Here is a 27,346-nt window from a genome sequence, read left to right as displayed (position 1 = left end):
CCAGCCAGCACTACCCAGGCGAATGAGGAAATCCAATGAATTGTAGACCTGTTGGAGAAAACCCACTGTTTACAATGAAACTCAGTATCCTGTTGCCCCGTCATTCGCAATGCTATTAGTGTAGGGAATGTGGACATATTGCGAGGCACTGTCCTCAAATGTTATGCCCTACCAGGCGATCTAAGCCATGGATCATATACTGGACAGAACATCTCTCCGTGAGGCCAAAGTCGAAGGGATACCAACCCGGGCGATGGTCGATTCAGGAAGTCTAAAGACCGCCATCAGTGACAAGCTTGTAGATATAGCCTTTGGGAGCCCCGACAGGGTAAACATAAGGTGTTCATGGGAAAGTAAAACCATGCCCTCCCCAGAGATGTACATATAAAAATTATGGGAGATAACATGCATCGTAAAGCCACTGTGCTCCCTAAATTACCTGAAGCCCTAGTGCAGGAGTCGGATGCCCTTAACCTACCAAACATAAACCAGAAACTAGAGGATGGATGTCTAGAACAGCCCTCTGGCGTAGCTGCGCCTTGGAGGGGCGGAGCAGAGTGGAGCCGCGTAGCCCACGGCAATCTGAGAAGCAGAGAAGACGCTGGAGACCCAGCAACCTGAGCAGTGGAAATGCTGCTTTCAGGATAGAGCTTGGAGGACCGGCTGACGTGGTGGCATGACCACAGAAGCACTGTGGTGGGCCTGGTGTGCGTCTAGTGACGCCGGAACCAATGGAAGCGGAAGACCTGAAACCTCCCGTCAGCAAGCATTTGCTGTGCCAGACCAACTTACTCACTCAACACAGGGGATTAACAGAACACCCTGAACCTCGCTCAATGAACTTGGCAGCATGGCTCCTGAGGTCATAGAGTTTGGACATCTAAACCTGCCACAAAGGTGTATGGATATCCTCAAGGAGGCTCGCAAACCAAACACCAGACATTGTTACTAGGACAAGTGGAGGAGATTTGTAATTTGGTGCCAGTCCAAACAAATTATCCCCATAGAATGTAGTCCATCCCACATTCTCCATTATATGCTCCACCTGTTGGATTTAGGGTTAGTATTCAACTCTATAAAGGTTCACTTGGCGGCTTTATCGGCTTACACCACCTCTCACAGTAAGGTATCGTGCTGGAAAGTCCCTTCCAGCAAAGCATTCATGGAGGGAGTAAAGAGACTCCACCCTCCAATATCAAACCCACCGCCAGGCTGGCATCTCAATGTAGTACTCGCAAAGCTTATGGGGCCCCCCTTTGAGCCTATGCACAAGTCAAGTCTTAAACAACGACATATAAAACTGCCTTCTTAGTCGCTATTACTTCCATAAGAAGAGTTGGCAAACTGCAAGCATTGTAAGTGCAGGACCCTTTCTTTGTCATACACACGGACAAATTGGTTTTATGTACACACCCTAGGTTTTCACCTAAATTAATTTCCAAATTTCATGTGAACCAATCCATTGAGCTGCCAGCCTTCTTCCAGATTTCCAACAAGCTCTGCTGAAAAGAAACTCCATACACTAGATGTAAGACGAAACTTCCAAGAAAAACAGACCAACTGTTTGTCCCCATAGCAACAGGCAGAGACGGAGACAGCATGTCCAAGAATGCTATCTCCAGGTGGATAGTCATATGCATACAGCTCTGTTTCTCATTATCAAGCAAGACTCTGCTTTTAACACTAAGAGCTCACTCCACCAGAGGTACAGAAGCTACTTTGGCCTTTATTGCAAACATCCCGCTGGATGCCATTTGCAAAGCAGCTACATGAGTTCATGCATACTTTAACTCAGCATTACTACGTTGACACACATCCCAAAGCGCATTCACAGGTGGGACAAGTGTTGCTAAATCATCTATTTGCCGCTGTATCTTCTCACAACCCATCACCTTCTCCAGACACTGCTCGCTAATCTATGCATTTATTGTGATCTAAGCAGATCCGCAAGCCTTAGAAAGTATACATTACTCATTGTAATCATATTTCTAATGCTTGTATCTGCTTAGATTCACATGCGCCCACTCCCCTGTGGAGTATTAGGTGCATAGATGGTTTCTTGGTTTATCTAATCTTATCTGTTTTATTACATCTGCACTCGCGCTACACTTCATGCTACCTCATGTCAGAAACAAAAAAATCTGAGGGACCTCAACGCATGAAGGACCGTGGGTACAGTAGATGTCACACTAGAGATAGTATTACTGGCACGCCCTGTCGACCTCCCTTTTCGAGGTTCGCAAAAAAAAAATACTCTGCGGCTACCACTAGATGTCAGCCTATGGATAGTATGTGAATCCAAGCAGATACACGCATCAGAAATAAGAGTACGATTACAGCGTGTAATGTATCATATATATTAGATTTTGGACAGAGGACATTTTTAATTTGTACATACCGATTACAGACTAGCACCTTTTTTAGTTAGTTTGGTTAGGTAGCGAACATCCCTATAGCAATAGACTAACATGGGCCTTTTTCTTTAAATGGCCAATATGTGTCTGACTCCTTCCGACCCACCACACCACCCACAGACGGACGGGTTAGTTGAATGATACACTCCTACTATAAAGTAGATGAGTCGCAAAAAGTCTAGAACCGGGGCACCAGAATTGGGATTGCCTGCTACCATGGGTATTAATGACATTACGGACCCCTGCCGAGCTCCTCCACCCCAACCATCTACCAATTTTTCCCTGTTTGTTCTATTCAGGCGAAAGCTGCAGTCTTTCTTGGATATCCCAAAAGAGCTGTGGGAGACCCAACCACTAAGGAATCATCACTAACGGAATATGCCCTGAGACTCGCAGACCGGGTGGACAAGCACCAAACCATCGCTCAAACCAATCTACAACAAGCACAAAGTACAGGAGAAACAATACAGCAAGGGGTCTAGGTTGCAGTCATTTCAACCTGGTGATAAAATGATGGTCCTGTTACCAACCACTGAGACCAAAATGTTGGCCTCATGGAGAGGACCCTACGTGGTAGATCAGGTAATGGGCCCAGTTACGTACAAAGTCTGGCAAGAGGACCGTAAGCCTACCATCCATAGCCAACATGTCAACCACCTGAGAAAGTGCTATGAACCCATCCCCACAGTAGTCATGGCAAGCTGCGAAATCGCAGACACCCCAGAGATGCACCAAGAGACGGAAAAAGCTGGGATGTACTTATCAACCTGTAACTGAACAACCAACAGAGGACCGAAGTATCTGAGCACCTTGCAAAGTTTTGTTGCACCTTTACCACCTTACCGGGACGTAAGACCGACTCCATAGCATCTATACCCCTCCAGAACACTTGGTGTGCATGGTGCCGTACCGGATCCCAGAAGCCAGAGTACAAGCGGTCGACCAAGAAGTGCAATCCATGTTGGCTTCAGGGGTTATTGAACCCAGCCAGTGGTGTTCCCCTATTGTTCTAGTCCCGAAACCCGACAAGAGTATCAGGTTCTTCACAGATTTCCGCCGTCTCAATAGTATCTCCAAGTTCGACGTATATCCGATGCCCCGAATAGAGGATCTGCTCGACCAATTGGGTAAAGCAAAGTTCACAACAACCATAGACCCCACAAAAGGATACAGCTAGATACCCCTAGGGACAGAAGACGAGCAGAAAAATGCATTTGCAACACCACAAGGTCTGTTTCACTTAACTGTGCTTCCCTTCGGACTCCATGGTGCCCCCGCTAAGTTTCAGAGACTTATGAACAAGATACTGAAGGGCCATCACCAATATGCGGGCGCTTACCTGAACAACATTGTGCACAGTGTATCCTGGGAAGACAAACTGCGGCACCTCCACGAGGTGTTCCATACCTTAACACAAGCTGGTCTCCAGATCAGTCTGAAGAAAACCTCCATTGCAGTCTTTCACACCAAGGATACCACGTGGGGATTGGGGTTCTGCGGCCACAAAGACAGTGGAGGGCCTTACATTGCATCCCCTTCTCAGTGACCCTGAATCACATAAGTGCTTTTCTTAGTTTTGTAGGATACTACCGATGGTTCATTCTAAAATTTGCAACACTGGCAGCTCCCCTGGCCAACTTGTTGAAGAAAGGGCCTAGTAAGGCTCTTCCCAGGAGACAGAAAAGACCACAGGCGGCCTTCTGGGCCCTAAAGGCCACTATGGGGATAGTTCTCAAAAAAAGCAACCTGGACCGCACAAAGACAAATTATAATGTGCAGCAGTCATAGACCTACCCCAGACTCAACCTCAATTAAAACTATTGGCCTGTATCACTTTAGTCATTTCCAGTGCTTGGAATACAACATAATTCTGAATACACATGTTTAGTCTTAAAATAATAGATGGTTTAATAAATGTTTAGACATTTTTAATAAATGAAAACCTATCAAATGTATATAGTTTCTACCTTATGAAAAAACTCATTGTATAACCACATTCCATTATGAAACTGAATGTAGTTTTCAAATCAATACTACATACTTGTGAAACATTGAAAAAACAAACTCCTACTCCAAGAGTTACTTTTACCACAGCCCAAAAATACAGTTCATATACTACTGGTGACAAAATTATTTAGACCAATTTCCACTGATCAAACGATTAATACAAATTGGAACCAATCATCCCGGCATATTACAATTGATGCATTTCCAAATAGGAACAATCCTGCCAATTCACTAGGCTTGCATCATAAGAGCAAGTTTTAAATGCGTGCAAAACATGCCAATCTTTTTGTTCCCAAAGCCATGTGTACAGAACATTCACCAAGACTGTTTTTAGAGCAGTATATTGTCATCCAGATTCGCCAAAGTGAATTTCATAAAAGATGGAAATCCCAATCTGCAACTAGACCAAAGGAACGCTATTAATGCTAGTACCTGTCCAAAATAGACTAAAAAGGAGAACATTTACTTTAATGGGTCAATGTACTGGAATCTTCCAAAGGCTTATATAATGTGTTGTTGTAGGCACACGTCCTACATTTTCAAAAAACATACACAAAATGCTGCTTTCCTGCCTGGACCAGGAACTCCCAAGATTAAATGGGGGCAAGGGGGTTGGAATCTAGACTTTTTATACTACAAAACCGCATTGTGTAGACCTAATTACAGCAGTCAAAGGAACACATCCTTATGGATGGCTTCCTTAGGTCATGAAGGGACAAGGATTTACAGGATCTTACAGGATTTACAGGAGATTACAGGATATGCTAGTACCTGTCCAAAATAGACTAAAAGGAGAACATTTACCTTAATGGGTCAATGTACTGGAATCTTCCAAAGGCTTGTGTTGTTGTAGGCACACGTCCTTCATTTTCAAAAAACATACACAAAATGCTGCTTTCCTGCCTGGACCAGGAACTCCCAAGATTAAATGGGGGCAAGGGGGTTGGAATCTAGACTTTTTATACTACAAAATCGCATTGTGTAAACCTAATTACAGCAGTCAAAGGAACACATCCTTATTGATGGCTTCCTTAGGTCATGAAGGGACAAGGATTTAAAGGAGCCTACCTGATTTAACCGAGAACAATTAGAAAATGAGGTCTTGAGTAAATTTGAGGTGTCCCTCAAACTGGATATACACTACAGTGTCATACTAGAGGGATATCCTTTTGGAATGAGTGCAGTTGGAAGGTGAGTGTGTGAAAGATGTGTGACTAATTTAAGGCAGCTAGCTCCAACTTGCTAGTTTGGTGACACCTATGAGAGAATTTGCGATCAATTTATGCTACGGTGTTCAGATGATAAAATAGGAGTGGAGCTGTTTAATAAAGGTGGCCCAAGTTTGCGAGAGGTGATATAAACTGCAAAAAGAGTTGAGCGCACGCCATAGTGCATGAAGGAGCTTACCCGCAAGGAAAAGGATGTGAAATCGCACATCGTTGTACAATTAAAAGCAGATAAAGCCGAAATGGGTAGTGCTACTGGAGAGAGGAGATGTCACAGTGGGGTTGAGAGGCAGTGTGGGCGTGACTTCTTTAAAAGCAAGCCATTGCTGTGCGTTCGGTGCGGTAGCTCCTCACATGTGGCAAATTTATGGACTTGCCCAGGCCTGAGAGTAACATTTATGAAGTGCAAAAAGAAGGGTAATTTTCGGCAAAAGTTGGTGTGGTCAATTAAGAAAACCAATATGAATGCCATTTAGGCAAACATCAGTGAAGAAGAAAATTGATGTAGTGGAAACAATTTAGATCCTGTGTGTCTGCCTCATGGGGTAGTGAAGATAAGCATAGGAGTCCATGCACCACATTGGAGATAAATGGTATATGTGTAAACATGCTGGCAGACTCTGGGGCGAAGTAGAAACGTGGATCAATTTTCTAGAAAGTGGTGGCAAGGAAAGCCAAGGGTGAGTTGCACCTGTGTGTAGATTTGAGGGAGGGCTGTGTACAGTTGTGTAATAGCAACAAGGCATCCTCTGCCCAGCATTAGGAAGATGGTGGGCCTGCTGGGGAGGGCCAATGCATAACGATTTTCTTAGACGACTCTTTTCACATGATCTGTTGATCTGCTGAGGCTAAGGACATTACCACGTTTATAACTCTGGGCCAATTTAGATTTAACCGAATGCCTTTTGGTCTCATGTCAGCGGCGCTGTTTCCAAAAGATAATGGAGAGGTTGTTTGGTGAAAGTTTCTTGTTTTCAAGACAACATATTGATTGTGGGCGAGAAAGTATGGGAACATGATAAAACACTGGGAAGTGTTGACTGCACTGCGAGATAGAGATTTGATGGTACGTCTTGATAAGTGTAAGTTTTGTCATGAGTCTCGAGTACCTGGGGAATGAGTTAAGCAGGAAAGGAGTGGGGACAAAAGGACAATTGTGAGTGCCATCAGGAATCTTCTAGGCTGTCTAATAAGGAAAAAGTACTGTAATTTCTAGAACCGGTTGAACTTTACCAGAAGGTTCTATGAAATTTCTCAGACAAGGTGGAGAAGAAACATGACTTAACCAAGAGAGGGGATAGGTTTGAACGGATGGACGAGCGCAAGGGTGAATTTGTGAAGATTAAGGAAAAGATTGGCAATTACGGTTAACTGGCACAATTTTACACCAGTCTTCAGTGCATAGTCCACACTGGTGCCCGTGACAAGGGGATAGGAACAACATTATCCCAGAGATGTTGGGATGCATAGAAAGCGATCGCCTTTGCCTCTAGGAAGTTGAAGGGGCCAGAATTGAGTTATTCTGTTATTGAGAAAGAAATGTTAACCTGTCTGTGGTCAGTAGAGAATTTAAAGTCTTATGTTTGGGGGTCTACGTTTATTTTGAGGACCAACCACAAGCCCTTGAAGACTGTACTGGAAGAGAAGTTAAGCATGCCGAGGACAGCTGACCATTTAGTTTCTAAGGCAGAATGGGATGCCAAATGCGCACGTGATGAGACCAGACAAGGTGCTGTTAAAGGAGTTTTGGATGCGTTGAAGAATAAAGTAAACTTGAAGTACTTTTGACAAGTAAGAAATTAGTTGTGTTGGGGGCGTGGCTTGCAGGCCATGTAGAGGGACGTGGTCTCGCTGGAGCTCCTGCCGATCCGACTGTAATCTGGAAAATACTCACACAAATACGGACCCTATGGCCACTAAGGTCGGAGTAATGTGCTTGTGAAGTCCCGAAGCAAAAGGAGATTCACAGGGACATGGTGTGATCTGCATGGCTACTGCATGAAATCCCACAAAGATAGTGGAGGAACAAAAGTGGCCGGGAGAAAATGGCGGCCGTCTGAAGACAAAGAGACCAGATTCGTACGGACTGAATCGGACTCCAGCAGATCGCTTGCCCGAACACACAGGCTCCGTGATGGGCTTCATGGTGGAGACACCCTTGTTGGAAGCCGTGTTATAGAGAAGACACGATTTCGCCCGAGTTTGCCGTAGACTGGTGTTGGGCACTCGATGTGGGTTGCGGACAGCCTCCAGCCGATGGGGGAGATCGCCTGTGTGTCTCGGGGGAGAGTGCGCTGTCTGCTCCCTGCGGATACATAACACTGCGAGCACAGCTGGTCCATTGACGTTGCCGGGTCCCGCTGTAAATCGCTGCAACAGTTGTAGTACAAGACGACATGTAGGAGCCCACTGAGCTGCGCTCCGGCCCGAACGAACAGTAGTGAAATAAGGTGATAGATACATTTGTATCACGTATCAGTTGACAGAGCGGCGCTGCATTGGGAGGCCCGGCATGCGGCGGATGGGGTCTGCCTGTAAACTGTGCCGGAATGAGACACTGATATACGGTGCGGCACTCAGGGGCTTATTACAGATGAGGTAGGGCGCCCGGAGTGGACATTAAGGGCCCAACAAAGAAAGCAGCGCCACAAATGTGAGACCGAGCTGGAGGCACTTGACACAGAGGAGGCACCATCCAAGCTAGGTGAACTGCATACGACTGCACCCACCAAAGTGTCAAGTGACAGGCCAACTAAACAGCGGGGTCAATGGAGCCACATTGCAGCCCAGGCTATGGGAAGTGAACATTGCAATCAGAAGTGAAGTGGGCTGCTCCTACACTAACAGTACCACAGAGTGTGGCCTCTGGCGACACATGGTCCTAACAATAGCCAATTGGTGCTGGGACATCTGACAAGGCACTGGAGGTACGGGCCTCGCACTGCAAGTAAGACCATATATAACTGGCGCCCCCTAGCACAACCTGACACCCTGCCAGCAGGGGGAGACAATAACAGTCGTGAGTGCAACAGGATAGGAAGCAATACTACATTGCGCTCAGAGGCGATCCCGGATTACAAGAATACAGGTGCAGTCACCGCACGAAAGCCCAATCAAACAATCGATGGAAGCACGGCCAGTGAGCTGTGAATGAGAGGTATGCTCACTAAGTAAAGCTGGGACAGACGGGGCCAGAGTTACATTTGCCACACCGGGAGAAGGTACATTTACGAGCTGGCCATAATAACTGACGTAAGCGAGAGGAACCCTTATCAGCAAGGCCTAGGTGGAACAGAGACAGACATGGCGTCCCAGGTGGGCAAATATAGAGGCAAGCAGTCAACACTGGAAGAATTTACCAAGGCCGCCTCTACACCAGAGGGAGTGAAACCGAAAAAACGACGCGCAGGTGGAGGAGCCCTCATCACGGGACGACCACCCTATCCTGGACGCGATCGCTGAGCTGAAGACGTCATGGGCGAGCAGGATGGACGCGTCCATCGTGGAACTGAAAGTATCCCTGGAGCATAAAATAGATGCAGTCTGCATGGATGTGAATCTCCTGCGTCAGGATGTCAGGAAGCTGGCTGAACGCACCGGGACACTGGAAAAGGGAGTGGAAGCTAACACGCATAGCAGGGCGGACAACGCCCGGGAGAACGCAGCACTCCAACAACAAGTGCGCAACCTGGAAAATAGGGCGGAGGAGGCAGAAGTACGGGCACGCAGAAACAATATCCGCATCATAGGCCTGCTGGAGGTTCTGGAGAGCTCGGACCCAACAAACTACGTGGAGACCATGTTGCTGCCTGACATTGATGGAGGCACACTCTCTCAGGAATTCGCAGTAGAGAGGGCGCATAGGGCCCTGACCAGAAGACCGAAACCGGCACCCCCCCCCCCACCCCCCTCCCCCCCCGAGGCCACTTATTGCAAAGATATTAAACTATAAAGATCGGGAGAGAATACAGGAACACTTCCACAAGGGTGGGACGATCAGCAGAGGATCCGCGACCATCACAGCCTACCCGGACTATACCTTTTTGGTACAGAGACAATGACTGAATTACGTAGCGGTGAAAAGGAGACTACGTGATGCAGGGTACAAATACATGCTACTGTATCCAGCGAAGCTAAAAGTGATGCACATCGGCAAGGCGTATTTCTTCCGGCACCCCGGAGGATGCGACGGCGTGGTTGGACGCATGGAATTGCCCAGCAGATGCGGATGACCAGACGGAGAGCAGACCAGATGAGTGAACTTTGAGGGCCCTCCATGATAGACTGTAAATTGTGCAGGTATACATTTGCTCCTTATTACACCATAATTTGCAGCAGACCAATATTCGGAAGTGGCATGGGAGACATATACTTGATTATAGATGACCGGCCCTCTAGAGAAGTAGCAATGCGGGAGTTGAGAATTAATGCAGGAGCACGGCTGGAACAAGTTGTTACCCCTAGTAGTTTAGGCTAGTAGTTAGGAGACTAGTAGTTTTGTATCACCCTGCAGAGTTCTGAGTATTGGTGGGAACCATAGAAAAGAGCTAGGTGTGGGGGAGCCTGAGATCCAGGGATGGTGCTGGGCATTTGTTTAGGGAGTTGGGTGGGTGGGGAGGGGGGGTAAGGGTTTGGGGGGGTCGGGGCGGAAGGGTAGTTTTGTTGGGGATGTGGGGTGAGGAGGGTAGTTTGAGTAGGGGAACAGGCTTACACATGCGAGCGCTGGCACTTCAGGGAGGGGCCAAGAAGATACAAAGGAGGGGTCGGGAGGCAACAGGAATATGGGGGACCTTAGGATAATTTCCTCGAACGTTAGGGGGCTGAACAGCTACCTAAAAAGGAATAAGTTGATGATGTAGCTGAGAAGGGAGAAAATTGAAATGGCTTGAATACAAGAGACTCACCTCACAAAAGATAAGCTAGAGGTGGTCCAGAAAAAGTGGAGGGGGACCCTCATCGGGGCAACATATTCGGCCTATGCCAGAGGGGTGATTATCTGGGTGGTACTGCATGTCCCATTTCAGTTACTACAGTCTACAGTCGAAGCGGATGGGAGGATGGTGGTAATGCGAGGGCTAGTGGAAAATAAAGAAATATGTATTGTGAACACACATGCCCCGAATCAGGATACATCGACATATTTCGAGACCCTATACAATAAACCAAGCTAGTGCCTGGGGGGAACAGTGATCTGGGGAGGTGATTTTAATTGCACATTAAACCCGAAGGTAGACGGGTCGGTTAGTAGACAAGAGAGGCCCGCCCCCGCTGCCAGGGCCCTGCAGACCCTGTTAAGAGTTTCGCCTAGAGGATGCATGGAGGCTATACCACCCACAAGACGGACAATATTCGCACTACTCAGCCGCACAGATTTGTACACAAGGCTAGATTACAGGTTTGCGCCACAGGAGGTAATTGCAGAAACGATACAGGCAGTATACAAGGCGAGCATCCTGTCTGACCCCTCGCAGTTGGTCCTAATATGGCAGTACCGACATTTGAGGGCCAGGATCCCAACGTAGTGACTTGGAGCAGAAGCTCAGAAGGATACAATGTTCAGGTGAAGATTTGCGAGAAGAGATTGTAAACTACTTTGAGACCAATACTGGGAGTGTCGAGTCGTCTGGCACACTATGGGAAGCTTTCAAGGTGGTGGTGGTGAAGGGAATAGCAATAGCCAAATCTAAAGTGCTACAGGGAGGCATAATAAGGAAATTGTGGGAAGCGTAAACCAAGCTAGAGATATTCCTGGGCAGAGGGGGCAGCACGAAGGAGGAAGCCGAAACTATAAGCCAATTGCACCAGGAGTGTGCAGACCACTGGGACAGACTATGTAATTTGAACTATAAAAAGTACGTAGAAAGGCAACATGCAGGTGGAGACAAACCAGGAAGGATGTTGGCATGGTTGTACAAAAGAAAGACCCCCAGACCCTTGATTAGAGAAATAAAGGGGAGTGATGGGCAATTGGTGGACACCCAAGAAGGGGTAAACCGAGAATTCCTCGACTTCTACCGTACACTGTACGGGAATACAGAAGGTAGCGATAGTAGGGAGATGAGAGATACACTCGAGGGCATAGGCCTACCACGGATAAGCATGGAGGAACGAGAGGACCTAGATGCCCCAATTACTTTAGAAGAACTGGAAGAGGTGGCAACGCAACTACCCACCAGCAAGACCCCAGGGTCTGATGGACTCCCTAGTGTATTTTACAAAATGTATAAAAACAAGGTGCAATGCTAAATGAGGCGTTCGAGATGGGATGGCTACCAGAATCCCTGAGAAAAGCGATTATTATCCCACTCCCCAAACCAAATAAGCCAAGTAAGGACTGTGGATCGTTCAGACCACTATCAATGTTAAACCAAGACAGAAAAATGCTCACGGAGGTGTTGGCAAATAGAACGAAACAGATTATTAACAAATTAATACACCCGGATCAAACAGGATATGTTAAACGCAGGAATATATCCGACAATCTTAGGCTACTCCACCGGGTCATAGAGTACACAAAAGAAGACTTGGGTGAGATTGCAATTGTTTCATTAGATGCAATAAAGGCCTTTGACTCAGTCAAATGGCCCGAGCTGATGGCAACCCTGACTAGTTATGGTATGGGACCAGGGTACCTCAAGTAGGTCAAACTGCTATATAGTGCACCGCTAGCCAGAGTCAAAACAGGAGCGATCATTTCTGAAAGGTGGCAATTGAGGGGGGGTACTAGGCAGGCGTGCCCATCTTCACTGGTGATATACATCTCAGCACTGGAGCCCCTGGCGATATACCTGAGGCAGCATTATGAAGGAAGAGGGATCAGCATAAAAGAGGAGCCACATTTAGTTTCTCTATATGCAAACGACATGCTGCTATATGTGAGATACCCTGAAGCGAATCTCCAATATATCTTGGAAGTGTTGGAGCGGTTTGCGACGCTTCCGGAATAGCGGTGATCCCCAAAAATCATGTATATTCCCACTGGGGAGGTATGTAGGAGTCCCACAAGATCAATTACCAATCCTACAAATGCCGTGGGAGTCAAACACGTTCAGATATCTGGGAATAGACATTTATCACACGGTTGAGGCAGAACACCGGCATAATACTGAAAAAGCAGTAAAGAACATTGAAAATAGTATGAGGTTCTGGTCTAAACTCCTTTTGGCAATGTTGGGAAGGGGGGCACTGCTGAAGATGGTTGCGCTGCCAAGACTATTGCATTTTTTTGGGAATATCCCATACCTGATAAAAAGCCAATTCTTTACTAAGCTACAGAGCATTTGCAAGGAATTCCTATGGCACGGGACTAGGAATAGAATAGCCCTTTTGGAAGCTGCAGAATACGCATGATAAAGTGGGTATAAAACTGCCGAACTACAAGATTTATTACCTAGCTAGTTAACTACAAAATGTGGCCAAATGGTTATCAGAAGACCCGACCTCAGAATCGAGACTGCTGAGACTAGAGTGTGCCCCGTACCTCCTAAAAGAAATGATATGGCTGCCTAAATCAGGGGTGAAAGAGCGCTCAAAGATGTTGGAACTGGGATGGCAGGTATGGCGAAGGGCTTGTCAGGTCTTGGAGAACCCGGCCCCGTGTTCTCCACAAGTACTGTTGGTCGCATCGACGGGAGAGGATGGGCAACTATTGATGGCGATTAGGAGGCTCTGGGAACTGGTGGGAATTGTAACAATGGGAGACGCATGGCAAGAGGGAGAGTTAAACGTATTCGGAGCGCTGGTGGAGGAAACGGGGTTACATGAGGGGCAATATATAACATATAACCGAATATTACGGCGGATTAGAGAAACCTGGTCGGAAATAACACTAGAAGAGCAACCTGATGCTGCCATAGACACGATATATGATCTAGCAGAAGGAGGGCACGAGATATCCAGTCTATATGAGCTATTGATGTACAGAATGGGGAAGGAAGTGGCACAATTAAGACTGGACTGGGAAGAAGAGGTTGGGATACCCATGAGTGACAGGATATGGGAACGGGCCCAAGTGTACCATAAGAAAGTATCTAAGAGTGCTAGGCTACAGCAAATACAGCTATATATTACCCACAGGGCATATATGACACCCCAGAGGATAGCTAAATTTAAAAATGCAGAACGACAAACATGCCCCAAATGCGGGGAGGAGAATGCGGGGATGACGCATATGTTTTGGGCATGTCCTGAAATTGGGGAATTCTGGGAAGAAGTAGCCCACCGGCTAGAGGAGAAAGGGATCAAGATAGATGTTGAATCGGTATGGGCATGCTTGGTAGAGGGATTCCCTAGACCACGCAAGTTAAAACATTTAAGTAAATTAAAGGACTTAGCATACATACTCGCCAAGCGTAGAATTGCCATGCCATGGGATGGAATGCATGCAACAGACCTAGGATAGAATTTTGGAAAGACCTCCAAAAATGTACTGAAGCTGAAAAGGCAGTATGACAAGAAGCTGGTAATAAAGGAGGGGATGAAGAAGCAGATACCCTGATAGCCTGGAGATATTTAGTGGCTACACTGAATGGGCCCGCCCAAGACTGGTCGAGCGACCAGGACTCTGTTGACGATGTAGGAAAAGGAACCCCTTTGGAAGAAGAAGATGCAGACAGCAAAGTGAAGTAGGCTCAACTGGGGGGGTAGGATAGGGGTAAGCAGTAGACCCTGTAAAATATATGCAAATTCTGAAGTGTTAAGACATGTACTGCAAGGTTTGGTTTTATATTGTTTGATTATAATAAAATCAATAGAATTGTTAAAAAAAAAAAAGAAATTAGTTGAGTGTTGAAGGAGGAAGGTTGCATAGGGCAGATAGCGTTGTGGTATCCATATCACTGAAGACCACGTTTATTGAGGGGTATATTGGTATGACTAATACCTGGTGCAGGTTGAGGGTTGGTTATGGGTGGCCAGGCATGGACCGGATGGTTAAGCCAATGGGTTTTGAGATATCCGGAATGTGAGGAATCTGTGAAGGGCCTGAGCGTGACAACTCAGCCACAGACTCCCATACCTTTTGCCTGAAGGAATTTGGAAACCTATTTCTGTTGACTTATTGGGACCTGTAGAGATTATGTAATTGTAGTGGTAGACCTGTATTCCAAGTGGGTCGAAATTGAGTATGTCAAAGACATTTCATCAACCAGGGTCATGAAATTCTTGAAGAAAATATTTGACAGAGAAGGGATTCAGGGAAATATTGTCAGACAATGAAGTACATTTTGTGAGTAGAGAGAGGAGCACTTCTTAGAGAAGTGTGGCATTGCTCACAGGAAAACCATGTATCGCTTACAATTCAATGGAGCAGTTGAGAGAGTAAATTGGGTGATTGTCAAAGGGCTAAGGATCACAATGAATTGTAGTCAATCATGGAACTAGGTGGTGTGTGAGAGAAAATAGTAGCTTTGTGGTTTACCAGGCATGAATCGACAGGGGTTGTGACCTTTGAAGTGATTAGTCCTACTAAACTTAACCAGCCTTGGAACGAGTGCAGGAGGAAGTGGTACCTGAGTGACGAGTTAATAATGTGACTAATCCCCAGATGTCATCCCTTCTCTCCTAGGGGAGCCCCTTCCCATGAGGCCAGAGAGGTGAGGCTGCTACCTGATGGTCCCCATGGGAGTGGTACTTAGCTGGCGGATCTCATGGGGAGGGTAGCCCCCTATGGGATTAGTGAAGTCCTGGTGTAACATGGGATCACCATAGCCCACCTAAGGATTCTAAAACACCTTCCTATTCCCCACTACCACAACATTCCCTAGTGTACCTAAATGTTTCTGTCATGCCACTGATATAGGAAGTACTGGGACGCGAAGAGTGTTGACTCCTCAAGGAGCATGTATTCCTTAAGTACTGAGACGAGGGAGAGTCCAATTGATTCACTGGATGACCTAAAGACATGTGCTGGGACGAAAAAGTAGTGTTGAAGCATAGAGAGCACTTGTGAGAATCTGAATGAACAGTCTAGTTGTTGCCAAAAGCGAATTGAGCAAGACAAATTCAAAGCTTAAGCAGGAAACAAGAAATGGGAGAGAGAGGCCCTCACTGGAGGAACTGCGAGCGCGGGGAACACTTTGCTCAGCAAAGGACTCAAGCAGTTGCAGAAGAGCTTACCAGGCAGGCGGAGATGCTCTTGCCTGGTCCGATGAAGCAGAGCAGCGGATGTCCTGGCCAGCCAAGCAGAAGGACTGCACGGTTGCAGGAAGGTGCACACGCTGAGAATCTGCAAGTGCCGCGGAGATGCTGCAGCATGCCGGAAGAGCGAAGAGGCATAGTGAAACATAAATCAGAGGGAGGACAACCCAAAGACCGACCTGGCCGAGATGGTAGAGACCCTAAAGGTGCATGGGCTACTGGGGTGGTTGCAAGGGGTACCAGCGGGCACTGGCAGATGCTGGAGCTACGATAATGGGGTCTAAGGGAAGTCCATGGGTACAAGCGAAGACCCCTAGTGAAAATTAACTGCAACACCAAGAGGAGATAATCCCACAGGTCTGCAACCTTCTATGAAGAGTAACCAAAGTCATCTTCATAGTCACGGTACCTGGCAGGATAGTGAACCAGGACTGCCGCACCCAGTCAGGAGGAACACACGAATCTGGGATCCATATCCATAAAATGGGGTTCTCATATGAAATACTAACTTTTGAAGTTCAAAGCAAGCCAGGGGAAGTGATGTATTCCTCCCTGAATTGTATGTATGAACTCTCAATTGTGAAAGTCTGAGAAGGGCTTGATGGAAGGGAGTCATTGCGCTCATCCCTTGTGAAATGGACAGCAAGGAGACCTCAGGAGAAGCAGACAATACCTTCTGCTGTCTTACCAGAAGATTGGGTATTAAAATAAGGCCAGCGGAAGGTAGTCATTCCCCAGGCTCTGTGAGGACATATAGAACCATATACCTGGAAAAGGGGAGGCATTCTACGGGAACCCAATAGTGAAATACAGTAATGTTCAAGAAGGAATAATGTTTAAGTTGGGACTTTTTTCTTCTGCATTGGTACTAAACCCTTAAAGAGGCTACAAGCTGGAACTTTGTTTCCTCAGAAAGGAACTGAGACCTGGAGAAGGAAGTCCTTCACATAGGGCAAATTCACCCTACGATTGGAACTGTGGCTCATCGTCCAGAAGAAGGGAGTCATTCTTCTGGACCAAGAAGACCCAGTACCCTTGCTCCTTTTAGTTGTGTGAGGAAAAGAAGTAGGTATTTGGACTCTATTTATTTACTTGAACATTCTGACCGACTAATTAGTTCTTTATTAAAGGTAGGGAAACCCTTCTGAGTTAGGTTTCCTTTTTATTTTTTGCCTTTAATAAACATCTTTTCCATTCACCATGCCACTATTATGTCAGACTTCTACATCTGCACCCTTAAAATATGTGGGAACGTACAAGTTCAGCAAGAGAAGATGAAGTGATTTGATGAGAAGGGTGCTGTCAAGAGCACTGATGTGCATCTATGAGGCTGGGTCAGTATCAAGTTTCCCAAGTGATATGAAAAAAGCCTAAATTAAGATAGCTTTTCACATATCATGTGCCCTGTAGCCAGTGAAACAATGACAAATGTAGATGGCAGCTGTTTTCACATAATACAGGACTGCAGCCATTGATAGCCGAAGAATGGTCGTCAAACATACAGCACACGGTTTAGACAGAAGCTAGTGTTCACACTTGCTGGACGAATAGGTCTTGGCCTAACCAAAGTCCAGGAAGTGGTGCTTTCCTGTTCTGGCAGATGAGCAAACCACAGACGGTAGTTGCCCGTTTGAACTGCACACCAGTAGGTGCTAGCGTTGAATTCACACCATTGAGTGTTACATCTGATAAGGAGTCAAGGACAGGAAATAGGCAGACACGAGTAGAAGCCTGGTGCACGGCTCCAAGACTCTGAAGTAGCAAGTGACAGAACTGTTTCTTCTGTAAGCCAAGGCCCATGGAATACAGTGGAAGCAGTCGCTGAACAAGTACAAAATTCTCACTGAGGCACTAAAACCCACTTAATGGAGTCGTACATAGGAGACCATGTTCAGTGGGCACAGTGACACGCTAAACTCTAGGCCTTACTCTTCCAGATAGCGGATATGACGCACGCACACGGGCAGGGGAACCATGTTCATGAACACACATAAGGCGCAAGCAAAAAGAGGAAGGGGAGATCGGACTTGCCTGTCCATCGAGGCCAGCGGGGCCGAGGAAGAGCAGAGGATTCCTGAGCAGCAGCAGGAAGGAGACAGCCGGGCCCAGCTAAGCAGAACTTGTAAACCCCAGAAGGCGCTGTTTCATTTGAAGCCCATTCTGCTCTAATCTTGAGTGAAGGGTGGGGACTTGTTGAGTGCATTTACACTGATGGCATGTAGTATAGTGTAACATAGCTCCATGGTTACACATGATGTTAAACTAAAACTTCCCCTTGTTTTATTATTAATCTATTCAAACATCCTCTTTGCCCACATGGCAATCTTGTTCATTGGTTTGATCTTATGTTATATTTGCTTTTGCTTTAACTTGTGTAATGAGAATAAGAGCCCTCAGAAGATAGGGCTTCATATTAAATAAATTAACATGATGACTCCTGTGTCAAGTGTATAATTCATATCAATGTGTCACAGTGATATCTCTTTGAGTCCAAGAACTTTGCAATTCCTGGCTGTATATGTTTAATCATGTTGGTAAGCACACAAACCTAGGCAGGCCTATCTTTCAGCGCTGAGACACAGCCTAGGGTGGATTTCAGCATGAAACGACTGAGCACGGGTCTATTTTCACATCCTCAAACGAGGTGGAGATAAGAGGCTCATGTACACACCTAAATCGTAGGCAATTAAGCCGCACGAAGATGGGTAAAGGTGCAGTGAAGTTCCCTGAACCAGTACAGGTTGAAGGAAGTTTATAAAAAGGCAATATTTTGATTTTGAACAGGGCGGTGGCTGTGAGAAAGGGAGTTGTGTGAATTTGTAGAGCATGGCCTGGGGTATGTAGTTGAGGAAGGGGTGCGTTTGGTGGAATCGCCGTAATGTGTAAATAGTTTGTCTTCTATATTTTCACAACCTGCACATCATGTTGTATGTTTAGTTAATTTCCAATGTGGTCACAACATGCTTGTGGTGTTCTGTGTTTGCTATCCTATGTGATGCTTGCACATATATGGTTGTTACTGTGCCTTATAAGGGTTGATCATTACATGTTTGCCCCAGGGGAGGTGTGTGGTGTTCTGAATTGGCTTTGCAATGCAGAATGCTATGAGTAGAACATTCCAGTGTAATATACTTGAATGCTCCAGTCGAACCATTGATTGGGAGCAACCGAGGTTTGCTGTACATCTCGAATAATAAACCCCTTTGAGGTCTTCACACCAGTGTGCTGGCATCATTGCATAGCATCAACAAAATGGCAGTACAAAGGAGAGACTGGATCATGTTTCTAAAGCTAGGGAATAAGGGGAGATTTCTTAGGCCAAGCCTTTTGAAGTTCACATATAATGTATTAATCAAAAACCAAGCATGAGCATTCAATTATGATGCATGTTCAGAAATTATATTTTGGATTTGACATTCTCTTTGAATTGATTTTGCATAGGAATCCCTGTGATAACCCAAATCAATGCATGGTGGGAAGTGTTGTTTTATTGACGCAAACAATATTATATTTGAAGTGAGAGTGTGCTGAGAACACCATTGAGGCAAGTTGGGAAAGTAAGACTTTTCAAGTCCAATAGGCTATTGCATGTTAATTTGTAAAGGACAACTTGAAAAAAAACTAATATATTTTTGTTGGGAAAAGAAGCGCTGCTAGAGACACACACTATTGAGTGTAACAAGTGTACTAGTGTAGGTCTGAGAGAGCACGCCCTGCCTCTCACACAAAATGTATTGTATTGTTATAGGATCCATATCTGTTTCAAGACCAAGATGCTTCAGCAAAAAGACTGTGTGAAATGTAATACTCCACCAGTGCATTATAAGATTCAGCAAAAGCCAAAGTAGAGCAGTGAATGTGTAAGCCTCTTGAATCCCAAAGAAGTGGACCATGAATTGAATTTGTATTCTATTTACCATTCTAATGTTCATATTAAGTAGTGTCAACCTGGTAGTTGATACAGAATGTTTACCGATGGCTGGCTAGTATTAACTAGGCGAGTGACTAAAGCCAAAACATGTACAGAACAATTACCCAAAGATAATTTTTCGTGCTGTGCGTCCAGCACAGATCCACTCTCTTTAAGGATGAAAATCTGTTTCCTTTACGCTTTGTAATATGCTTGCAAAACAAACATTATTTAAAAGCATTAGTGATTCTAGGGCAAAGAGCCAAGACGAAGAAAGACACACTTTGAAGGTTTCTAGCTTAAAAAAAAAAAATTAAGGCAACCTGGTTCACCTATCGGAGGAGAGTGAGGACACTATATCCTTTTAGTTGAAGACTAGCTGAAGCTGCCCCTCTAATCTACACACACTTGCAAAGTTTTATTCACTTTTTGTGCAGTTTGGTCTTTGTTTTCACAGTGGTGTGTATTCTGCTCCAACACTTACTCTGCTGATGTGTGTATAGATGTGCATGCGTGAAGCTAGTCTGTCACACATGCAAACAAATGTGCCTCTCCTGTTACTCAATAATACACAGATTAGCTCCAGCGCATTTTACAAAATGACCGGTACACATTTCCTGTGGGCAATGGTCATGCTTATCTGTGTGTTCTCCAGCATGGGGTCTGGCATGGATTCACATGCTCATGAATATTCCCCGACGTCAGGCTGGGAATCCTCGGTAAAGAAAAAATCAGTATCAGTTTTGTTTCTGGTCTGTCTTTCTCAGTAGTAACCAATCACTGGTCTCTGGGTCATACTGCCCCCAGCCAATGACTGCCCTCTCCCTAAGCCCCGGCTCTGGCAGCCATCTTCAGATTTTTACCGCACGCTCAAGTGTTGGGAGTCCTTGTGTATTGCTCTCGAGCTTTTGCTGCGTTTTTCGTGCTTTTTCAAAGAGAATTTCTCATTCTTCGGTCAAATTAGAGCCTCAAGCTCCATCGTCTCTACAAATGATTAATGGGGATCCGTGTCAGATTTTTTTCTACTCCCCTCAAAGGTGAACATTTTGTCGAGTTACGCTTCTTGGAGGATTCCAGAAGTTTCTGCGGCCTACCAGAACATGGCCCAGGAGAAAGGAAGCTCAATGCCCGGAAAGCTGTTCAGGCTCTGCCCTGGATGCCAGCTACAGATGTGTTCAAGGAGGACGAGCATTCGAAATGTCTCTACTGCCTTCATGAGGACAAAACGCTCGTGGAGAAGGACTGTGCGTTTTGCAGGAACATGTCGGAATGGACCATCAGGGACCGACACCTCCGTCTCTCCAACTGGCTGGAAGGAAAGAGTCCGTCAGGTGAGAAGAAGTCCGAGCGGTCTTCTAAGTCCTGTGAGGGCACCCTGGCGATGGGGGCCCAACAGAAGGCAAAGCACTGCGAGTCCGCAGGCACCAGGAGCGCCGAACGGTCGGGCTTTTCAGCTGCCAGACAGGGCGCGCCTTCCCCGGCACCATCAACCACGAGCCAACGCTCTGGTTCGGGGGAAGAGGAAATCCGAGAACCCGGGTAAGCCTCTGGAGAGGCCCCGGTCGATCTCGAAGGATTCAGCCGAGGGGGAGCGAAGCAGTGACCCTTCCCCCCCACTCCACCCCCCACCACCCCCAAGGTGAAGGCCTCCAGTGCACCTAAGGCGGTGAAGGCCTTGATGCACCCGGCCAAGGCCTCTATCGAGGGAGTCGCAGCGGCCCTGGCGCAGCCTGTGGAGGCTAAACCAGTGGAGGCGACCTCTGGGCCCAGAGTCTCCCTGCCTCCGCAGAGGGAAGCCTCTTTCAGACCCATCGAAAAGACCCCCGTGAAGACCCTGACGGAAAAAGAGGGGTTGGGGGCTGGTGGCCATTGTGGATACGGACACAACATCTGAGGAGGAGTTGGCAGAAGTCCTAGAGGGCCTCGACGAGGGCGTCGAGGAGGCCTTTCCCCACAGGAGGGATCCCGACGAGGGTGACGATGAGAGTGACGGCGGCACTGGCGAGGGTCCTAGTCAGCCGTCGCTTCTGGAGCCGCAGGATAACTTGGCGGCCATTTTGTTGGCGATACAATCCTTATGTTCAGAGATAAGGACGAGATTGCCCTTACCACCGGCGGAGGAACCGGAGCCGGTCCCGGCGGGAAGCCCCCCGAACAAGAGAAGACTGATCCACCCAGCCCCGCCTTCTCAGCCCTCGCGGCCTGCTCGGCCTTTCCCCACCTCCCCTGTCCCTGGGGATGACACGGGAACGGACACTGCCACGATGGGTACCGATGACGACGGCGGTGACGATGGCACAGAGCTCCCATCACCAGCCCGGGCCTCCCCGTCGGATGAGATCGCATCTTTCCATGCAATGATCACCAGGGCATCCAAGCTTTTTCAGCTCTGCCCCGAGGAGAAGGAATGTTTCCTTTACCAACGGCACGAGGCCAGGAGGAAGTCGGTCCTCGCCGTGCCTCTGCTGGATGACATCTGGGACGAGGGTCTCGCCCTTCTCAAGAACCCTTCTACGACGCCTGCCAAGAAGGATCGGTACGAGAAGAAGTACCGGGTCCCCGATGCGGCCCCTCTGTGCCTTAGGGCACAACCTACCCCAGACTCAGTCGTCTCGGCGGCCGCCAAGAAGAAAGTGGCGTTTGCCTTTGACAACGAGGTTGGCTCAAGGCTACAGATTTCCGCCAGGATGTGCAAGCCAAGGTGCTGGACATGCCGTTCGACGGGAACAACCTGTTTGGGAAAACGGTGGATGAGTCCCTCCAAGCCATCAAGGCGGACACAGACTGCTAGGGCCCTAGGTGTTCTCCGGCAGCGGAGGCCATCCTTTCGGAGCCCCGCAGGCAAGCAGGGTAACCACAGGGGATTCGGCGGTGACTCCTCTACGTACCGCCAGGCGGCCCGCTCCTCATTGCAGGAAGCCTATAAGCGGATGAGGCAAGTCGGGGGGGGGGGGTGGGGGGGATGGGTTTCGGCGCCGTCGTCGCCAGGGAAGCCAAGGCGGCAAGACGTCCGCCAAGCAAGATTGAACCGACAGCGGGGTCGTGCCCCCACTGAAGCACCCCGGTGGGAGGCCAGCTGGCGAAGTTCGTCAGCGTGTGGGAGTCCATCTCCACCGACCGTTGGGTGCTGGACGCCCTGGCCCAGGGGCACGCCCTCGAATTTCTAAAAAAGTGCCCCCGCATTCCACCCGTGGTCAGGAAGGAAAATCACGTCCCTCAACTACTCTTGGAGGTTTGGGCGTTGCTCAGAAAAGGTGCCATCGAGCTCGTCGCGAAGAGGCTCCGGGGCTCTGGAGTATACTCAAGGTACTTCCTAGTAAAAAAGAAGACAGGAGGATGGCGCCCCATCCTGGACCTGCGACAGCTGAACAAATACATCAAGGCACAGAAATTCCGGATGGTCACCCTCCAGCACGTGCTGGGACAGCTGGGGGAGGGCGATGTCCTGTCGTCCTTGGATTTGGAGGATGCATATTTCCACATCCCCATTCTGAAAGGTCACCGAAAGTTCCTCAGGTTCGTGGTCCAAGGACAGCACTACCAGTTCAAGGCCCTCCCGTTCGGATTGAAGTCGGCACCCAGGGTGTTCACCAAGTGCCTTGCACCGGTGGCAGTGTGGCTGCGCCTGCAGGGGATCCACGTCTACCCCTACCTGGACGACTGGCTCATCCGAGCAGGGACAAGGGAGCTCGCCGTGGATCACACAACAAAGACCGTCCAGATGCTCTCGGATCTGGGATTCTCCATCAACTTTCCCAAATCCCACCTGCTCCCGTCGCAAGTTGCACTGTTTCTGGGAGCAAAGCTCGACACAGTGGTGCGCCTGGCCACACCACCGGAAGAAAGGACGAAGGCCATCCTGGGCAAGGTGCAGCACATGCTGGCCACGGACGTGGCCAGGGTGAGGTCCATCAAGTCCCTCCTCGGGATGATGTCCTCCTGCATATATCTTGTGCGCCTGTGCAGGCTTCGGATGCGCCCTCTGCAAGAGTTCCTTGACTCCTGCTGGATCCAAGCGACGGGCAGCTTCAAGGACGGGATTCTGCTCGACGAGACCTTCCGACGAGCGATCCAGTGGTGGGGCACCCACGCTCATCTGATGGCGGGCACAGACTTTCAGACCCCATCCCACCAGATAACGGTGACGACGGATGCCTCCCTGGAAGGGTGGGGAGCGCACACCAGAGAACATCACGCAAGAGGCCTTTGGCTCCCAGAGGAGAAGCCACTCCACATCAACATCCTGGAGCTCCATGCAGTGTTCTGGGCCCTCAGGTCCTTTCTCCCGTCCCTCAAGGGCAAGGTGGTGAGAATTTTCACCGGCAACACCACCACGATGTTCTACATCCGAAAGCAGGGAGGAACCAGATCCCCAGCCCTCTCCAAAGAAGCCCAGGATCTGTGGCATTGGGCCGTCGCCCAAGGGATGTTTCTGGTACCCTTTCATCTGGCAGGGATAAAAAAACACCATCGCTGACTCACTCAGCAGGAAGCTGTGCTCGTGCCAGGAGTGGGAACTACGTCAGGATCAAGTGGACCGACTCTTCCGACGATGGGGGGGGAAAACCCCAGATCGACCTGTTCGCGACGAACTCCAAGTGCCAGAGGTTCGCCAGCAGGTTTCCTCCGCCGAGGAGCATGGGCGATGCTTTCTCGTTCCCCTGGGAAGGCCTGTTCCTTTATGCGTTCCCTCCATTGCCATCTGCTGCTCCGACTTGTCAACCAGCTCAAGAGGTCCCGGTGCAGGATGATCCTGGTCACACCGGCGTGGCCGAGGCAGATCCGGTTCCCGCACCTTCTGGACTTGTCGGCGTCCGCACCAGTCAAGCTGCCGACGGACGCGGATCTTCTCTCCAGAGAAGGGGGCGCCATACTTCATCACGACCCGGAGTCGCTGAACTTGCATGCCTCGCTCCTGCAGCGCTAGAGTTTAGAGGGTACGATATCCCGGCTGACTGTAGGGAAGTCCTTGCAAGAGCCAGGGCGTCCTCAACTCTCAAGTGCTACGGACATAAGTGGAAGAGGTTCTCTGTCTGGTGCCGTGCACAGAAGATTAACCCTCTACGTATTACAGCCCCTCAAGTGCTGCCGTACCTATCATCGCTGGCCAAGGCTGGACTGGCTCACGCCTCCATCAAGATACATCTGGCTGTGATCTCCCCATACACCAGAACCACAGGACAGACGTCCTTGTGGTCCTATCGCCTGGTGAAGGAATTTATGAAGGGACTGTTCCGATCGTTCCTGCCGGTTAAGGCCGCTGCCCCGGCGTGGGAACTCAACGTGGTGCTTACCAGGCTCATGGGGGCGCCATTCGAGCCCCTGCATTCGGCGCTGCTGAAATTCTTGTCGTGGAAGATTGCGTTTCTTGTGGCCATCACCTCCGCACGACGAGTGGAAGAGATCCAGGCCCTATCCTGAAAGCCTCCATACTTAACTTTTCACGACATGAGGGTGGTGCTTAGGACGCACCCCTCGTTTATGCCCAAAGTGCCGTCAGACTTCCACCTCAACGAGCCCTTGGTGTTACCTGTTTTCTTCCCGTCGCCTTTGTCTCCGGCCGAGAGGACTTTGCACTCGCTGGATGTGGCTAGAGCGCTGAAGTTCTGCCTGGACCGAACAAAGATTTTTTCAGAAGACATCACTGCTGTTTGTGAACTTTGGACCTGTGAACCAAGGGAAGGCTCTCTCGAAGGCTTCCATTTCCAGTTGGCTCTCCTGCTGCATCATGCATTGTCATCGGTTGGCAAACCGACCGTTGCCCGGCCGTCCCGAGAGCCCACTCGACCAGAGCGATCGCTGCTACCACGGCGTTCTTGTCTGGTGTGCCCCTGCTGGACATCTGCAGGGCTGCTACGTGGAGGTCGACGCACACCTTCCCGAGATTCTACTGCGTCGACCGGGATTCCAGGAAGGAGTTCAGAGTCGGCCAGGCAGTGCTGTGCAACCTGTTGGCTTAAGTGAGCCTGGTGAGAAGGTAAGAGATGCTTAAATGTTGAGTTTTATGTTATGCTTAATGTTGAGCCTTGCCACCTCCTGTGGTTGTGCATGTGTACTGCTATTTATTCTTATATTCATGAGCATGTGAATCCATACCAGACCCCATGCCGGAGAAGGAACAAGTTACTTACCTGTAACTGTTGTTCTCCAGCATGGGTCTGGCATGAATTCACATGCAAGCCTTCCCTCCTGCCCCTCTACGGCTCTTCACTTGGTCATACTGCCACTTTGCGTGCTACCAAATCTGAAGATGGCTGCCAGAGGCAGGGCTTAGGGAGAGGGCAGTCATTGGCTGGGGGCAGTATGACCCAGAGACCAGTGATTGGTTACTACTGAGAAAGACAGATCAGAAACGAAACTGGTACTGATTTTTTCTTTACCGAGGATTCCCAGCCTGACGACGGGGAATATTCATGAGCACGTGAATCCATGCCAGACCCATGCTGGAGAACAACAGTTACAGGTAAGTAACTTGTGCCTTAGTGACTACGCCCAGCTATGCACAAAATCAGGGTAGTGTGTTTAATCCATGTTCTTGATCATGGGTAGCGTTTTTTATAATCCTCAGCGGCCCTCTCTGCTGCACTTTGCTACACTATGAAAGGAACAACTAGGAAAGGTGTACTACTTGCTTTCCCTCAGATTTCTGATTCTTTGCATGCTTGACGATTTAGCAATTATTCATTACTTTTCATCAAAATGTGCATTTTTCAAATGATTTGTTTTATTTACTTAACTCTGTTGCATCTTCTTTTGTTTTAGAATACATTTGTTGGCCTTACAAATCTTGGTGCCACCTGCTACGTAAATACATTCCTGCAAGTATGGTTTCTTAACCTGGAACTTCGAGAGGCGCTTTACTTGTATGAAAATGCATGGAGCGCAGAAAAGGCAGAAGAGTGCATACTAGAAGACAAAGGTATATAATGGAACACAATGGCACCTCTTTGACCTCAGTGCGCTTGGTGCTTACAGTTGTTGCAGCATGGAACACAGTTTGTATGTAAAAATCTCCAAATACTTTTTCATGCTCCTAGCATCTTTGCTGCAATGGTTTGATTTTATTTAAGACAAAGAAGGAGCAATGAAATATTTTCCTGATCTTTTCAGTTATTATTTTTGAAAAAAATGTGCATTCTGAACAAACTATCATTAACATCAACTTCACCTTTTTGGCCTGGCTGAAGTTAGCCTTAGCTATTGTATTCGGAAAAAAACATCAGAAAAGAGCCCCTTGCTTACTAAACACCAGTCACAAATATGTTAGCAAAAGGCACACCAATTTTCATTGGTTGTTCAGTGCGTCTCTTTCCATATTAAGTTCCATGGGCGAAGGCAGGAGGAGGAAGATTTCTATTCACCACCCCTCTTGGCAGGTGCCTCCCCATCCCTTTTGAATGAGTCTGCTCTTTTGAGACCATCCCATCCATTCCACGAAGGTCCACCTCTTTCTAAACCGAGTATCCCAGTGGGTGGCCTTATCAGTATTAATCGGAGAACTGACAAGTTCACTGGTGCATCTGTGGTTTACCATCCTCCCCTACGAGTAAGGTGCTTGGAGATGTACCATGTGGTATAGGCTTACTGAGTAACTTCTGGGTTAAGTAGGTAAGTGTCTCAGGATCTCTGTCTGTGGCCAGCTAATGATAAAG

General features: G+C 48.0%; 1 protein-coding gene across 1 annotated transcript in view; it reads left to right on the top strand.

Moving 5' to 3' along the window:
* The window catches only part of USP48 (ubiquitin specific peptidase 48), a 1,688,863-nt gene that overhangs the window by 129,324 nt on the left and 1,532,193 nt on the right, over nt 1–27,346 (top strand). The window contains exon 3 of the mRNA XM_069610955.1: nt 26,457–26,613. Within this exon, the coding sequence (XP_069467056.1) occupies nt 26,457–26,613 (157 nt within the window). The remainder of the gene's footprint in view (nt 1–26,456; nt 26,614–27,346) is intronic.

This window comes from Ambystoma mexicanum, chromosome 8 (assembly GCF_040938575.1).
Source record: "Ambystoma mexicanum isolate Mex_15411 chromosome 8, UKY_AmexF1_1, whole genome shotgun sequence".
Taxonomy (NCBI): Eukaryota; Metazoa; Chordata; class Amphibia; order Caudata; family Ambystomatidae; genus Ambystoma; species Ambystoma mexicanum.
Note: the sequence above shows the minus strand (reverse complement) of the source record. Positions and strands in the feature narration are given on the sequence as shown.